Raw genomic sequence first — 18,772 nt, forward strand, 5'->3', positions numbered from 1 at the left:
TTTAAGCGGAAATATTTCGCCAAAATCAGCCGAGATTTGTTGCTGTTGTTGTGGCCCCAGGCTCATCTGAATGTGAACCAGGTGGACTGTAAGCTGAAGTTGCCCTCTTCCTGCAGTCCCCATCCTCATGCAAGGAACAGGGTGGGAGGTGAGGGACCTGATATTAAGCATACAGATAAAAATATTTTTCATCAAACTTCCTGTGCTGTAAGTCTGTCTACATTTAACACATTTTTCTTCAACAAAACTGAACCATGTTCACAAACAATGCTTGGTTAACATCTTCCTCTTATGAAAGTTCCGTAAATGTACAGATACAACCAATAATTGGTATCCCCATAGCAGACAAAAGATGCCAGCCAGAGACATCCATTATCTTCCACTGACTTCCCAATTATATATCCTGAGCTTGCCCTTACTTTCACCTTCTTCTGGGGTTTGTTTCATTTTAGAAAGAATGGACTATTCACTGGCCCATGGTTTAGTCTGCTTGGGGGTTGTCAATTATTACATTTGTCTGTACCTGTACAAAAGTGATCAGAGGCAGTTCTGGGCATGGGAACTCTTTTGAGGTTAACTTATTATTTCTACTGTGTTTCCCTGTGATCTTTTGGTTATTATGTTAAGGTGAATCTTAAAGTGTGGCAGGATCACACAACGATCAAGCACATTTTTTTTTTTTTTTTTTTTTTTTGCCCATTCTTGCAATTCAAATTAAGCAAAGTCCTTCAGCCACTGCTTTCACTTATTCAAAACTGGCTTACAAATATACGAAACTGCACATACTATGGAGTCATGAAAGCGTCTCCCATGGCAATGGTATCATTGAAAAATCCATCAGAACAGTTGCGATGCACGAATGAAATTACTGGAAATTTTAAAGGAAAGCTCTTATTCCAACATGGTGGTAAGGATTGGTGGGCATTTCTGGCACTACAATAAAGTAACTAATGAATTTACATAACCAGTATGAATACACTACTGATACAGGGAGTTGGACAGAACCTGATAATGTATAAAACATAATAAACACATACATCGTTCTTTTGGCATTTTTAAATTATACCATATGAACATATGTTTGATAAAGAGAAATCTGTCTGAAAACTTAAACTTTATGGTATTTAAACACTGTGTGCAGTATGAATATAATATATATTGAAATAGTTCCTAAAATTTACTGAACTTTTTTTTTTTTCAAGAGCAATGAACTCTAATCAGACTCCTTATGCTGTGGAACAATTGTCATATCATAATGAAGCTCTCCATTTATTATTGCTATTAAGTGCTACATAATTATATATATATATATATATATATTGTATATATTTATATTTATATGATAATTGATCTATAAGTATATTGTGATAGTGCAACATAAATTTGTCATGGTCTTGAAAACATAGGTCAGAGCAATACACCATCTTGGGAGAAGAGTCTTCGTACAACTAGTGCTTTGCAAAAATTCTTGCATAACGAGCATGGTCCTACCTGGGGTTCAGGTATACAACTGTAGTTTCATCTTGTTCTCAAACAGTATACACTATACAACTATAGTTTAATTTTTTTTTCTCAGAAACAAGTTTCTCCTCTAAATAGTGAACAACTCTGGCCAAGGTACAGTCTACTTATTGCCTCAGTCTAGCTGAGGCCGACATGCCACACACTCTTCCCCCCCTCCCTACTTTAGGTTACTTGCTCTTTTGTGCAGCTGATGTACAGTCAACCCCAGTTCCACACTTACAGGCAGGCTCCCTGTTTTGAGCAACCTCATGACATCCTGAAACTTTGTCCAGCAGTACCTCAAGCTACCTAGACTCCATAGTATGTCACCTCTTAAAAAGGTCCATCCATTCCACCGTGAACAGACACAGTGCTGCCACATTCCTCAAAACATAAAGCCTACTTCTAAATGTGTAACTGGGATGGTGTACTGTATTAGACTGAGCATTGCCACCATAGAAGGAACAGCAAAAACTGAATTGCTGTGTCTAAGTAATTGTTACTAAAGACAGGATTAATTGCTAAAAAGCTATGGTTCACAATTATGAGCATCTCTGCTTGTAGTAAGTGTATGGTGGAGTGAGTGTATGGAAGAACTGTGAGTTGAGAGCCACTGGATTAGTACAGGGCACTGGGTTATGCTGTGGCTGATATGCATGAGTCTGTGGCTGTGGATCCAGTCTGAATTAACAAATGCTGAAAGATACTAAGATTAGTAAGCTCAGATCGGGGAGTGAAATTTCAAAATAATTAATGCTGAAACATAAGATTAGCAGAGTCACATGGGGAGTACACATACTGAATGATATAACATTTGTAAACTCAATATGTGAGATAGAGTGCATGTAGAAGGACTGCTAGGCCTTAAGAAACAGACCACAAAGACTATGCTTAGAAAAAAATAAATAAATAAAAAATGGGGAAGAGAAATCTTGGTACACCATTTAAGTTTGCAGACATTTTGCAATCAACTACTTTAGTGCTGTGAAAAAATGAAGTGTAATGTATTGACTATTTCATGGTGGCTCCAAGTCTTGCCAAACATTCAACACTACACTAACTTATAAGAAAACACCTGTATTAAAAGTTCAGCTAATTAAAAAAAAAATAGTAAGAATAATAATTTTAGTGCAGATCGGTGTACCTGTAGTTTATACCAAGTTCTCTAACACAGTGTTCAACTAGATGTTAGTCTACCAAAATATATAACTTGAAATTCTTAACAGCTGAAAAATTTAAGACAGATCATGAAATCATGAATCCACACCTATGAGAATTACTGTAGTTGATTATCATGAGCAAATATAACGAATTTGGTGACTGGTGATGGTAGGGGGGAGTACATTTGCAGGATGACCATGGAAGATGTTAGTTTTGTGGCATTTTCATACAGTTTAGTATGTTTTCACGTATAGCATTAACAGACTGCCTCATCTACTGTATACATAAAATCCGTCTTTCCCAAGTTAAGGTTCAATTTGTGTTTGCGGTTAAGTACATCCTTAGTGCTCCTGCATTTGAATGACTCTGAAATGCTAAACTGCCACAAAACTTTTGATTGTTCTGTGATATGAAGTTCGTAATATATTCTTCAAAGTCAGTGGGAATTATTCAAGATACACAAGGGAGACTCCTTTCCTACTATCTGAGAAAATGCTAATCTGTATGACTAAAGAAAGCTCAGGCATCTTGCACACCCAAAGGCTCCTTGGCTGTACTTCATTCACAACCTCCTTTTGAGGATGAGGTGCTTTCAGAATTAATAATTTTATACTAATCATCCAAATGTTCACCTTTTGATTATAATTATAGTAAGTTATGGACAGCTTTATGTACATCAGAAGTATTTAACAGGAAAGACAAACTTATAAGACATTACTGGGAGCTCGAACTGTTATGAATATTAAATCATTTTGAAGAGCTCCAACAGCATATCAATCGACATGTCGCCAAAGGCAGTGACACACGAAGTGAGGGACTCCAAGTCATACCCCAGCCCTCACCACCCTACAAGCAAGCCTCAAATGGAGTGAGTCTTCATACCTACAATCCACTACCCCACAGCCCCCATACCTCTAGTTGTCAGCTGAAGGATCTTTGAGGAAAAAAAAAAAAAATCCTCCATCCCTGTGAAGTAAAAACATACCTTCATCTAGGGTGGTCCCACAGAGGTTCCAAATAGCCAAAGTCCACACTTAAGAGAACTAGAGGCTCCGAGGCCAGAAGGCATGACAGCCACTGGAAACTGAAGACCAAACCCTGACTTGAGGCACAAAAATGGAGAGGAAAAATTGCAAGCTACGGATGATGATGATCGTAGCTTAGGAAAATGTACAGCTCAAGATCCAAAAATTCTACAATCACTATCTGACCCTAACTGAAGGCTAGCTTGGCAGTTCTCTTCAGGGTGGTGTCACTTGTGTATCTTGAAATATTCAGTATTCCCTATTCATCATCTGAGAGCAGGTCTTTCTTGCTCTTGCCGTTCTTCCCATTTTTGCCGTTGGAATTTGCGTTCTTCATGTAGTGGGAGAGGAGATCGATGGGAAGCGGGAATATGATGGTGGAATTCTTCTCAGCGCTTATGGCATTGAGGGTCTGCATGTAGCGCAGCTGCAGAGATAAAGAGAGTATTAGTTTTGTGGCCTCAACCCTTTGAATCCAGGCAATGTCTTTTTTTTTTAGTGTATTCTTCTTGCTATCAAACATTTATATTCTGCTTAGGAAAGGCCACTTGTGCTGAAAGGGTTTATTAAATCCGTATTTAACCCCTCCAGTCTGAAAAGTCTATCCTATGCTGAATGAAATCATTAGGATATGGCAAGAATAAAATGAAAAAGACATCCCTGGGCTCTATGCGTAAATCTTAAACCCCAAGGCCACTGTCTGGGGTGGTGGTATAAATGGCTGGCTAGAAGGGAATTTATGGGAAAATTGAGGGTGCCTTTCAACCCTTGTACTGTACTGTGTTCTTGCTTTTAATATCCAATGTCACTTTCATTCTTCCCATTACTGAATCTCAACTAATGCAATTTAAAAAGTACCTTTCTGTTCACTGAACTGTAAATAATTAAAGGAAATTTATTAGATTTAGTGACAGTTCTTTTACATATGCCAAAAAGTTTTATATATTTTAGAGGACATACAGTCTTCTTTTACTTTATTTTCATCTTAAGATTTTTGTTTGAATCTATTACATATACCAGCATTGATCACAAACACTTAATTCTAAACTTAGCTTAATATGCAGAATAGATAAATTTCACAAAACTCTTTGAACATGCAAAAATTATATGCTGCTTTGGATCATGCACCCTCTTGCAGTACAAAGGCTTCCACTCCTTTAGCTCATCACCATTCCGACGAACTGCCTTATTTAGCTGTGTCATGTTTAAGGGAAAAATTTAGCTTTTAGTCCAAACAAAACTTGGCTGATACACTGCACAGCATTAGAATTAATAACTGTTATGCTGTACTGTATATAATAATGGCAGCAAAGGGGCTTATGTTACCTACCCATTAAAAGAACAGTGCTTTGTTATGACATGAGAACATCATGCTTAACACAAAGCTCTTCTCAGGATCACAGTCTCCATGTTACATGATCACAGTGCTCTTGCTTATGAGATAATCCTTGTCTCCTCCAAGACCAGTGTTATCATTCACATGAAGAAAATGTTCCTGAATTTAATCACAAAGCTCCTGTTCAAAACTGTGATGCAATTCTGTCTGTTGGGTTACTGTACCTAAACAAAAAAAAGAAAAATGTATTCTCTGGCACCATTCCTTAATGAACATAGCATGGCCTAGAACACATCACATGAGTACAAAATGCAGTGTTTGGGTATGGATCACATACATTTTGTACAAGTCCAAAAAAGTTTAGCAGAGACCACTTGGTATTAGTACTGTTGGGGTACAAGACAGAATGCTCCAGTACAGGTCTAAGATGCTGCTGCAAGGTTAATTACAAGAGGCCTGGGCTTTGACCTCTTATCATACACTACCCTGGAGCTTCATGCCTACTACTATACAGGTCTTCTCTGTTAATACACATAAATTACATACGTATTTCCACATGCAGCTTTTTTTTTTTTTTTTTTTATTCCTCACATGTATCATGTGCTTTTCATGATATACACACACAAAAAGATATCAGTACAACTCTGTACACTAATTAATACTAATTTTGATTACAAAAAAGTAATTTGTCTGTGAAAATACATGGCTTGTTTGGCTCTCTGCAGTGCCTGAAACGAATATGCTAAATATACAGAAAATTATGGTAGGCTTAGTGGGCTACAGGAAAGGTGGAGTATTGGTGGTTAAAGGGATGTGACAGGTGAGATGGTGATGGTGGAGGTGGGTGGGGAAGGAGAAGGGATAGGCACAGTGGGTAGAGAGGAAAAAGAGGATTCTGTTACAGGCTCAAGCATAAATTCCCGGGTTTTATGAAGAAAGTTCAAGTCTACAGTACAACTATTGCTCACTATCACTAAGGGCTAGAAGAGGCAAAGTACAGGTTCTATTGTTATCAGTGGGGGTTTCTGTGGGGTATTTAGATAAAAAATAGTGTAGTTAAGAACGACATTAAAAGTTGAATTAAACGACCTCCACTGGCCATCAAAATTTCCTTAAGAGCTACATTACACTATGGTACTTACAATCCAATCACTGAGCAGTGACTAATGCGATACAAGAATTCGGTGCTTGCTATAAGAACTGTACAAACTAATCCAATCTCCGAGTACTGAACTATGCGGTATAAGACCAAGGTGCTAGCAGCTATTTCAGATACGGCTGTGGCAACATTACCAATCAGTCCAAAGATACACAAGGAGTTTCAAAGAACCAAAGAGCTCAAACTGAAATTAACTGATGCATAAAGAGGATGGGTTGAGCTAAGTGCACACTGCTTCATGCCCATCAATCTCTTGCACAGTAAACTCAGCTGAGAAGAGAGAACTGGAGTAACAAAAAATCTCTGAAGCATCTTTGGTGTGATCTAAAATCCATTCAAATTATTAGTACACTCAGCCACAATTCACATCCTTGCACACATGTTCCTACTCCCTCACTCTAACTCCATTACCTGTAACTATAATTCTAATCTGGGATGGACTATAGTTACAGATGATGGAGTTACAATGAGAGAATACAATTAAGTTGGAGGGGTGTGAGTATTGGCAGAGCACAATACTACTTTGAAATGGATTATATTGTAGTGCGACTACTGACTGCCTACCATCATTCATTCCCTTACCTGCTGAGGTAGTACCAGCAGGAAGAATTACATAATTCATAAGCAAGGCTACACATTTCTAGCTATAGAAGCATGGATGGAGGCGTATGTTGAAATTACTGTTATTATTTAGTTGAGTGTGCTAATTTAATTTCGTGTTTAGACAAATTTACTGAAGAGTAACAGTCTTACAGTTCTTGTGGAATTTTTCTATTCTAAATATAACATTCAGCAATTAATCATCTATCCATAAAGTAAAATACTTTTGGTTTTTATTAGCAAGAGAACTTCATTAAGTTTAAGAATTATCACAGCCTCTTTTAACCCATTGAAACTAGGGATGTCTTTCATATTTTGTTCTTGCCATTTCCTGATCATTTTATTCAACTCAAGACAGACTTTTGAACTGGAGGGGTTAGATATAGACTTAATAAACCCTTTCAGTGCAAAAGGTCTTTTGTAGGTCAAATAAAATCATTTGGAAGTTGTAAGAGCAAACTAAAAAAGAATGTTTCCTGGAGTCAAAGGGTTAAGGATGTCAGTTTCCTTCAAAACATATAACAAGATCCACAATCCCTACGGTCCACACCAGTTCACGACCCCGAATAACTTAAACTTGAAAGGTGATCCTACAACATCCTCAAAACTGCTATAAAACATTCTAATTGTTCTGTATTACACTTCATTAAAAATTTAAGAAATGTAAACCAATTTTTTTCTTTCAAACAATTTACATTAAAAGAATGTTAAAAATGGCATGGTAAAGAAAAAAATCACAACCAACTGGCTCACCTAGAAATGTTAACAAAAATACAGGATCAATAACTGCAACACTTGGAAACATTGAAAAAAAAAAAAAAAGGATTAACGACTACAGAAAATGCAAATGTATGCCAGACTTAATGATCACTAATGAACACAGAGATTAAGGTATTGTTATTATCACAGGAAGTGAGGATATGAACCAACAATACTAAAATAAAATACCTACAGCTTGTGTGCAAACACATCCAGTGTACCATGTAATGTACAGTATTTGCATACCTTCAATGAACTTCAAATAAGAGTGTCACTGCAAAACACAAAGTAGGAAAACCAAGTTGTGATGAATGTAAAATGAAAGGTGCAATATGTCAGCTGTGGGACGATCATGTGACTTGGAAATGGTCAGTAACTCACAGAGATACTCCAAATGCCAAGCACAGACTGTGAAACAAGAACTCTACACATCCTGTGACACATGAGAAGTGAAATGCATTTGTGGCACATTGAAACAACCATAGTGCAGTGGCATCAACTGTTGAAAACACACAAAAAAAGCAGGAGAAAAGACATAGGTACCATTATGTTTTCAACTTTCACTCTAGTACCAAGGCCCAAAATAATACAGGATGACTACATACCTTTGAGCATTATTTAACTTTGGATTCTTTAAAATTAATTAATTTTATCTCCAGGCTTTCAACCATTTCAAGACCTAATAAGTATCGTTGAAAGTAGTATGGTATATAACTCTATTAAATAGTACACTATGTCTATATCTATATTTATCTTTCTGTCTATCTATCTATCTATCTATCTATCTACCTACCTACCTACCTACCTATTTGTCTACCTATCTATCTATTTATCTAATATATAATATATTGATGACGACGACTGCCATGATGAGGCTATGGAACTGACAAGAGATCGAGCTGGCTGGATGAGCGTTGTGAGGAGAAGTGCATGATCAGGGATTTTGGTACCCCTTTTTAACATGGCGGCGTCTGGATTGACTCTATCGGATACGTTTGTGTGAAGCTACAGAGCGTGATGAATGTTGTTGACATAACGGATAGAGCCAGGATTCCCGGGGCTTGAGTGATGAGTGAATGGAAGCATGGCCGATTGGATTGGGCAAAATTGGGCTGTCTGGACATTGCTACTCCTCACCCTGCCCTTGGGTGTGAGAGGAGGTCCAGACAATGATGATTATATATATATATATATATATATATATATATATATCGTACTTTAGGTCTTTTGCTAGTTAAAAGTAGGCTAAAGGTTTGGCCTGCGTATAAATTCTCCTATTCTGAGTAAAACTGTTTGATACAGCAACATGGGCAGACTCAAGACATCTACATTTCGTTACATTACTCTCATGTAACACAAACTTAGCCTCATTCCATGGTGTTCTGTGTCTGGTATCTAATCTATGATGAACAATAGCATTGTTTGTTCTGATTGTTCTGGTTGTTCAAGAACATGACAACTATCTTGGAGCTCTGAGTCCTACTTAAGTTGCTGTGTGTAAATACTGTATGCAATTCCTGAGGAAGCCAGTGTTGGCAAAATATTGAAATAAACTGGGTCCCTACTCTGCACTTTGTGTCATCGTTATCGGAGTTGTCGCAGCCTACACTGAATTCACTACACGTAGATAACTCCATTAACTTAACGAACTAAAAATGCGTACAATCCTCATTATACATCTACTTACTAAATTACCCATCCACTGGATCCTTCATTAAATCTGCTTGCCGAAATTCATTTTTTGCTCTCCCACATATTCATTCATAACAAGGTGTCTTGGCCTCCCATGCCTCCTCCCACCCTCACACTCATGCACAATTGCTTGCACCTTTTTCACCGATCTTGTCATATCCAGTTTCTGTCTATGACCAGAAAATTTTAGCATTCCTTTCTGCAATGCTTTGATCGACAACTTCCTTGCTCCACATCCTAACTTACATGATCCACATATAATACAGTAACATCTCCATTACTCTTCCTCTGGACTGTCCACATTCATGTCATGACTACCAATATTTCACATTCATTCATGAATGTGAGCACTAACACACCTTTGCCTAGTTCTATTGGTGTCTCTGCAAACCCTGAAGATTATAAAGTAAGATGGCTGTGGTGATGAAAAACCAGTAAAAACTTCCATAGCCATGATAGATCTGATCAGTGGTCAAACTCATACTGATATATTTGTAGTCTTTTTGTCTCTTAACACAATGACCTGATCTATCTAGTATTAAGTTTAACATCTGTCATTAATATCACAGCAAAACACCCTAAAAAGTTAAAATAAAATATGCAGATTCCAGCTTTAACAGTTTTCACAAGAACTAAATGTCTGCATGGAGCTTACTTCTTACTGACTGAAAACACTAGTAAATGAGCAAATTCCTTGGCCTCAGAGAGGGACATCTGTCAAGTGTATGAGAATGGACTTACTGTTGCCTAATGACTAAGAAACACAGTACAATGAAATTCCATATGTTCAAAGAACCAATGTATTTATCACATTTTTCATGTACTGTACATAAATACCGGAGATGCCATGAACATGGCTGCTGGATCACTTTCAGAATATGAATCAATGAATAAAGAATTCCACGTATACTTTCTTTTCCTCTTGCACTAGAGTTGTGAGGCTGCTTACAATGCAAGTGCTGGGCAGTGAGTTTATCACACCCCTACTCAAATATAATGATGAATAACACGATGGATGTGTAACTGTCCTGTACAATGTGCAGAAAAGTTGTATTATACTACATAACAGTGGTACTTCATATTATTGTTGTTCTATTTTCAGTAGCAATTCAACTGTTCTGTACTTTGGCTTTTCATTCGATGCCGTAATCCAACAGCTGGAAATATTGATGCCTAGCAGAATGTTAGCTAAGTACAATAAAAAAAACTACTTTAAAAATAACTTACCGTACCTTGCAGGATACAAATGTTAAGGTCTGTAATATGAATAAACGGCCTTTACTTACAAGACTTTTATAATCCTTAGATTCTTTCTTAGGGTGGTTCAATGGTTTACTTGGCACAATAAATTACCATTAGTCCATATAAACAGCTTCTGACAGGTGACTGTAGCAATTCTCACAAACTATCCATCTTTGTCCGTGGTTATCCTAGTGCCAAAGTATTGTTATGCTGTATAATATAATTCCTCAATGGATTTTTTTCTTTTACAATCTGACTTACAAAATGAAATATGAAGAAATTCCTTTAACATACAACTGATGGCTGAAGATAAGTACAATAGGTTTGGGGGTGAATAAGTGAAAGTGTACGCAGTCACTGAATACGTGAAAGTGAGGAAATGGTGTGGTCACAACGTGTCTTTATTACTGTGTGACTCGTCCCTATCTGACCTTGCTTTAGTCACAGCTACCTGATGGTATTCTTCTCTGCTCATAGGTACTAGCCAATGATGGATATTTCACATTCATAAAATTCATACACTATGATTTCCAGAGCACATATTTACATAAAATAAGACAAAGTAAGTTTGGCGTTATTGTATCATACAAAAAATTATATATATAAATATATATATATATATATATATATATATATATATATATATATGTATACATACACACAGGCATACCCCGGTTTAATGATGCAAATGGTCAAGTAAAAACCCACTGCTAGCTGGGGTATCATATCTTGGGGTAGATTTAACATGTAAAGTATAGGGATGCATTTTTCAGCCTTGGGTTTTTCCCCCAACCAAGTCCTAAACCCACCCAAATGAGTCCAAAAACAATTTTCTAGTTAACCTAAACCCCCAAATAACTTTAAAACAAGCTAAACTAAGCCTATAAACAGTTTATAACTCACCTAAACCCAAAAATAAAATATGAAAATCATTAAAAATATTCTCTCTCTATCTATTGCCAGATCCCTAAATCCCAAAAGGGGTGACCGCAAACAAATTGCCCCCATGTTGCCCTGTCCCTTGCCATTTCACTGCCCTACTCCCCACTCACACCCCACTCTCCCATATACCTCTCCACTCCATCCCTCCATCTCATCCTTGGCCTCCCTTTCCCTCTCCCCCCTTCCACCTCACTCACATACATTCTCCGCATCAGCCTCTCACTCACCATCCTCTCCACATGGCCAAACCACCTCAATGTGTTCTCGTAATGCTTCTTATCACATCCACATCCACACCACAATCCTCATTCATATCCTCATTTGTCAGTCTCTCCATATGTGACCCCACATGCTCCTCTCAAATAATTCATTTCCACTGCCCTCACTCTTGACTTGTGTCCCTACAACAAGGTCCAAGTTTCACATCTATATGTTTGAGTTGGCATCACAGTACTGTCATGCAGTAACTGTTTCACTTCCATGCTCACTTCCCATTTTTCTTATCACTGCTTTCAAAGAACCAGCAACCTTTCTTCCTTGCTGTACCCTTTCAAGCACTTCACCCTCTAAACTTCCATCCTTATTCATCGCACTACCCAAATACTGTACAGTACTTAAATGCACTTACATTTTCAAAAATAAGTCTGGAAAAAATCAAACTTAGTAAACTATACCCCAATGTGATAATGTTCACCCCACCTATGACTAAAACACATTAATCTGAGTCAAAAAAGTTTATAAATCAACCTAAACACAAAATTTAAGTCTAAAATAGCATCAAAATCGGTAAAAAAAAAAGAAAAAAAGAAAACCCATCATTATTCCCAGCTCTGACCATCGTTCGGCGTATGGTGGATTTTCTACCCCCATCGGTATGCCAGGGTATCGCATCTAGGGGTATCGTATCTCGGGGTCTGTCTGTATGTGTGTATGTATACTGTCAAGTTGCTTGAAGCTCTTCACATGGCTTCAGAAATGGATTCCCATGGGAGATGTTGTATGCTGATGACTTGGTGATGACGGCAGAGAATGAAAGGAAGATGGAGGAAAGATTCAGGAAATAGAGAGGTGGAATGGGCACAAAGATTTGAGAGTAAATGAAACCCTGTACGCCACAAGGGGCAAAGCGCCATGCCAGTTGAAACCTGTTCTTTTCCACAGGCCGCTTTCTCAAATGCTACTCTATGACTGCAGAATGTCGCTTTGCTCATTTCTGATTAGTGCAGTAAGGGTGAAAGTCTGAAGAGAGCAAAGCGAATTTGTGCAGTCATAGGGTAGTGTTTGAGGGAGCAGCTGGTGAAAAAAAAAAAAGTTTCAGATGGTATGGCGCTTTGCCCCTTGTGGCGTGCAGGGCCTCAAATGCGGATAAAACAAAAGTGATGGTATCTAAGGCTGGTGGCAGTGTCAAAGCAGATGGAGTGTGGCCATGTACAGTTTGCCACAAGGGTGTGGGAAGTAACTCCACCTTGTGCAGTGCTTGTGACAAGTGGGTGCCTATGTGATGTAGTGGTATTAGAGGTTGACTGCACAATAAAGCTGACTTCATGTATGCATTGTGTTGGAGAGAGCATGTAGAGACTGTTGGGCATGAAAGGACTGATCTTGCTGGAGAGTCTCTTGAATGTGCAGAGGAGTTTTGTTATTTGGGAGACATGTTATGTCCTGGAGGTGGAGCTGGAGCTAGCTCTGTGGCCAAGGTAAGGAGTGGTTGGAGGAAGTTCAGGGAGCCTCTTCTAATACAAAGAGGGCTCTCCCCTCATGCTAAGAGATATTTGTATGCGGCATGTTTTATGAGTATAATGCTGTATGGTAATGAGACCTGAGGAGTAAAGGAAGAGGCTACTCATAGGGTCAAACGTACAGAAATGACAATGATTAGATGGCTATGTAGTACGTCCTTGAATGTGAAGCTTGTGAGGGTTAGGATTACAATGGAAGTGTTGAAGGGATGGATGTGACTGGAATGTATTATTGTTGTGATGAAGAGGGGTAGACTGAAATGGTTTGGGCAAGCTGACAGGATGGAGGATGACAGTTGGGTGAAGAAGGTGGGAAGTGTGAATGTCAGGGGTAGGGCTGCGAGATGCAGACTGAAAAAGACCTGGGAAGAGGTTGTAGAATGTGACGTCAGGGATATGGGACTGAATAGGGAGGCTGCCATCGAGCAACATGGAAAGCTACCATTGGGTGAGCAAGGCCAATGCATGCAAGCATGTTGAGGCCTTTATAAACAATAAAATTGGAGGCATATCAATCAGCATGTCCAGTGATATGGGTCACAGAAGTACTCACACATGAGATGCTGACAGGAAATGTACTTTGTTTTGTGTGATTACTGATAATGGATATGAAACTCAGTGGTTCACTGTTAACAGAATATGACAACAACCATTATGACAGGTAGGTGTTTCAGAACTAAGGCAAGGTCAGATCAAGTATGGTTTCATTGTACCTTCTTATTGCTTCAAGAAATTATTAATGATGTCAATGGGCAGCGGGAACACAATGGTAGAGTTCTTTTCAGCTGATATGGAGCTGAGCGTTTGCAGGTAACGAAGCTGTGGGAAGAAACATTGCATTATGGCTGCTGACTCAATGCTCTCACATCCTCATACACTGTACTGTAGGTATGACTGTTGCTATATCATAAGGGCATATCAAGACTCTGGAATTTAACAGGATGTCCCACAAAAAGTGCGAGAAACTTCAAGATGTTATTCTTGGGCTAAATATGAGTAATAAAAGTTGTACTGTATCAACATGAGTCCAGTTCTTACAAAATACAATTATTGATGACACTAATGACTGAAACTGGTCTCCCTCATATTTCACACACAAGATTATCAGTAACTGTAGCTCTGTAACAGTTAAGAAATGAACCCATATTGATACGGAAAATTTTACTCATCATTAGGCCACGAATAGCCTCTTCAAGTTTGTCATACATTTTCTGGAATACCTCATATAACTCATGCTGATAATCTATTTTCATCACCAATATCAGAACCTTAGACTGAATCCATGATTTCCTCTATTTGTTGAAAGCAACAAACTGCTACAACAAGATACAGTATATCAGTATTATGATGTGTTTCAATTCAAACCAAGTAAGCTGCTATGCACCACTGGATAATAATCAGTCAACTTACTAATTACCTGTTCACAGAGAGCACTTACAACAGCTTACCAGTAAACACTTGGCATAGGGGTGCTTAAAAGAGATATTAAAAGTATTTGAAAATGTATACAAAGCTCAATTTGCATCCTGGCTTACTTAAAAAGATCAGCTAAAATATTATTTGCAGCCTAGAAAAATCCTTTAGATTTTATAAAGAAAAAACAAGAGGAGTCTATTACCTGATGTACAGTACATGGATATTACTGTACTGTTAATATATGCTACATTTCCACAACCAAGCTGGTCACCAGAATCTTGTTTTAACCAGCTTATTTTTTACTCGCACTGGAGATACAAGAAATGGGTGGCACACATTTGCACACTGAGCCAGCATGCATTTCACGCCAATGTTCATCCCCTGAGAACACATTCCTCGGCACAAGCTACTCATTAATCCAACATTCTGCAGTTCCTACAGGAGTATCCTGTTACTGAGCCACGATGATACAAATATGAAATGCTGACCCAAGTGAGAGAGATCCAACACAAACAACTATGAAGACATTGGGCTGTATTCTAAGTGATCTTGGAGATTTCATTCTTAGAAATTTATTCAGCACACTTGGCCTCAGTATTCTCTTGTATGTTACTGATAAAAACTGTGTCATTATTAAAATGATATAAATACAGTAGCAAACAAGTGACTGTTAAGGTTTAATATGCAAAATAAATAGCTAACATAGTGGTGATATAGAGTCTACTGCACCAAATACTGTAGAATACAGAACACTGTCAGAAATGAGCGAAATAATGAAATGCATGAAACACTGGGATTGCACCATGTACAGGATGACAATGTACACCAAAGGTCATATAACAGACAGAGGATGACAACGATAGACAAAGAAAAACCACAAACAATCTTGAACCCTATAATGGATAGCAGATGACAACGGTACACAGAGAAAAACCACGAACAACCTTGAGTCAGACTACAGATTGCTTACATGCAGAAAAACTATATATAACATTAATAAACTAAAAAAAGAAATGTCTTATTATTAACAATAAGAAAACTAACTGTGTATATTTGAAAGAATTCAGTTCACACAAATTATGGCTAATATTGTTTTGAAAATGATGTCTAGGATAAAAAACTAATCTCTATACCTTTACACATCATGCAAACTAGAAAATGGAATCTGTTAAACTGTGAAATATACTTTATGATATTAAATCTAAATTACTGGTGAAGTGCACATTCACACTACCTGTACACAATATTGTATAATATATCAGCTTATTAGTTTAAGCTAAAACGTGAAAGCTTTTCGTAAACAAACAAATAAAGCTGATTAATGCTTGTGAATATGAACCTCTTTAATTTTTGGTGAATGCAAAACACTGCATACATCATACTGTACACAGATTTAAGGTATCTAATTCCAAAAGAAATATGACTAACTGTCACTAAGATACCAGTAAAATCACAGTATGAATTACTAGTTGTGAACCTACAAAAAGTTAAATTTTGCTACTTTATAGGGCTTCATGTGTAGCCAATACTGTCATCAATTTCCCTGGTTGTCAACTAAACATACAATAAATAAAAATAAAAAGCAAATAATGAATTGTAATAAATGAGCTAACAATATGAACAGAAAATCTAAGTTCCTGATATCTAAAGGAGAAAATGCATACACCCCTGTACAAACTTTACGTACATATCTGTACCATGGGGTATTAATATAATGAGTAAGACCAATCTTGGCTGTCTTTCTTTCATTTTTGTCCAAACAAACATACCTAAACCACAGAGCCTGGCAATGTCTTATTAACTTTATTCTTACCACCTTCTGACTATCTTATTCAGCTTAAGACAGACTCTTTGAACTAAAGGATTTATATTACAGCCATAATCAACCCCTTCAATATGAGAGGCCTTTCCTAAGCTCAATAACATTGTCTGGTAGCAGTAAAAATAAACTCAAAATGACATCACCCAAATTCAGGTACCCACACTGTTGCCTTTCACACTATTTCTGGCTCTTTTACTCCTATTCTCAGTTCCCTCAAGTACAGCCTTATAATTTTCTTTTACAGTGTGCTAAATCAAACTGTATGTGAAGGCCAACCATTATTTTTCTTTTAAATTTAATGATAACCTTCACTCATCAAGCTCAGCTGTGTTATTTAACACAAGGAGTTTTAGCATCTCTTCAGTCTTTTTATTACAAAAAAATTCAGCTGCATAATTGCCATTTCACACTAAAAACTATGAGAGTCATGCTATGTATGTGTGCTACATGCCTTTGAATAGCACCCAAGCTTATTCAGTGAGTTACTTCACACCACAAGCTATGCTACATACATCATAACGCAGCTTCTCACGTGAGCTGCCTCACTGATAAAGATCACCTGCCAATCAAAGACATGTACTGCACATAAGCAGCATGGCTGACACAGTTCTGGAAGCAAGACACCTTATTCCTAGCCTGATCTCAGCCTCCTTGTTCTTCAGTACACATTTAGTCATCACTAGACAACATTTTTCTCCTCACAAGGAGATAACATGAGACATTGAGAGAAACTATGTCTATCTTGTATTATTCTTATACATCACATCAGCCCTCTGGAGTAAAATACGTTACTGGTATTAATGCTTTAAGATTTTGTGTTAAAGAGGAGCACAGGAAATGTGAGTGTCAGATGTGATGGTCCACATTCATCTGGGCCAATGTATCTTGCAGAATGTTACTTTGCCATTCTAAGGTGCTCTGGGTTGTAGACTACTGTATCATTAGCAGAATAAGCAATATCAACACTGCTTAATCTTTTTAATGTACTAAAGCATAATTGTTTAAAGTTTTGTAGGAACATCAATAAGGTACACATAAGCTCCAATCATCATTCACAAAGTAGAAAACTTGTCCTTTGTTCAGAAATACAGAAACATGGAAATAATACCACAAAAGCCATAATTAACAAAAGAAGTGCACAGAGTTCTTAAAAGCCAGAGCATCTTGAGAGCACTGGCAATTGTGATGGTGTGGGTGGGTGCATTGGGCGCGGTGCAATTGTGAGGTGCATGAACGCAGCAGTCATGGGGTGGGGACATGGGGAGGAATGGGGGGAGAACTAATGGTTAATATATGTGTTTTTTGCCTTTTTATTCTGAGTGGCACAGGAGGCTTCAAACCACTTTTTCCTCTGCAATTTATTTTGCATATTATACTTTAACATTTTGTTATATGTTACTTATCATGTTTTAATATCAATACAGTTTGCATCAAACATATACAAGAGGATGCTGAGGCATAATGTGCAGAATAAATAGCTAAGGCATAGGTCTTATAAAATCTCTAATGCCACACAGAATGCAAACCTTAGTTTCCTTCTGCTGTTCACATCCACCCCTTGACTACGGTGCCATTCGAGGCTCCCCAGACCAGGGCAGGGGTTGTGTGGTGTGTGTAGTGGCTGTTAACACCCTGAATCTGGATGACATCCCTTTACTTTAACCAAACTGTTATTGAACAATTTTACTCAGCTCAGGAAAGGTCTCTCATACAGAAGGCATTTATTACGACTATATCTAACCCCTCCAGTTCGAAAAGCCTATCCGAAGCTGAATAAAATTGACAGAAGAGGAATAAATTTAAAAAGACGTCCCCAGGCTCAGTTGGTCAAGTGGTGGTGGAGGTGATGGTGGTGATAGCGGCAATGTGTTGGCAGACCAGCGGCAACTGCCATATTAGGCTCGGTTCAACATGCTTATTTACAGTTTGTCCATCCCTAAAAAACACCTATAATTATGTTAGTATGGCAACCTGAAAACATTGGCAGTTGCCTCTACACTACCACGACATCCAAAAGGAATAAGAAAAACACATATAAGAGCAGGTATGAATATTCTCTCAAAGGATATGTTTGGCTCCGTCGATCTCGCGGTTCGGAGTTGAAGCATTGGAACGTTTGGTTTACTCTCTCTCTGGGGGTATGGCTGATACTCCAAACACTGGGGTAAACTCATGTAAGCATTTTCAAGTTTTTTTTTTCTTCTTTCTCTTTTTGTATATTGCATCATGGCCTAATTATACAACATTCAGTACTGAAGAAGCATGAAAATTTTGACTACCATCATGAGAAAATTAGATCATTAGTTTCAATACTGTAAGATTGTATGATAGGCATCATTTCACTGTTGCAACAAATTTATTGTTCAGGTAAACTGA

General features: G+C 37.7%; 1 protein-coding gene across 3 annotated transcripts in view; it reads right to left on the minus strand.

The window, feature by feature from the left end:
- Positions 1-2,412: 2,412 nt before the first annotated feature.
- The window catches only part of LOC145393843 (mechanosensory protein 2-like), a 262,649-nt gene continuing 246,289 nt past the window's right edge, over positions 2,413-18,772 (minus strand). For 2 of the 3 annotated variants that reach the window (XM_080267886.1, XM_080267885.1), the window contains exon 7: positions 2,413-4,116. In XM_080267886.1, the coding sequence (XP_080124012.1) occupies positions 3,949-4,116 (168 nt within the window). In that variant the 3' untranslated portion in view covers positions 2,413-3,948. Of the gene's footprint in view, positions 4,117-13,871; positions 13,978-18,772 lie in introns of all 3 variants that reach the window. The other variant, XM_080267887.1, reaches the window with a different exon arrangement.

Source organism: Coenobita brevimanus, chromosome 25 (genome assembly GCF_032717465.1).
Source record: "Coenobita brevimanus isolate Jiangsu-jjx chromosome 25, ASM3271746v2, whole genome shotgun sequence".
In the NCBI taxonomy this organism is placed as follows: Eukaryota; Metazoa; Arthropoda; class Malacostraca; order Decapoda; family Coenobitidae; genus Coenobita; species Coenobita brevimanus.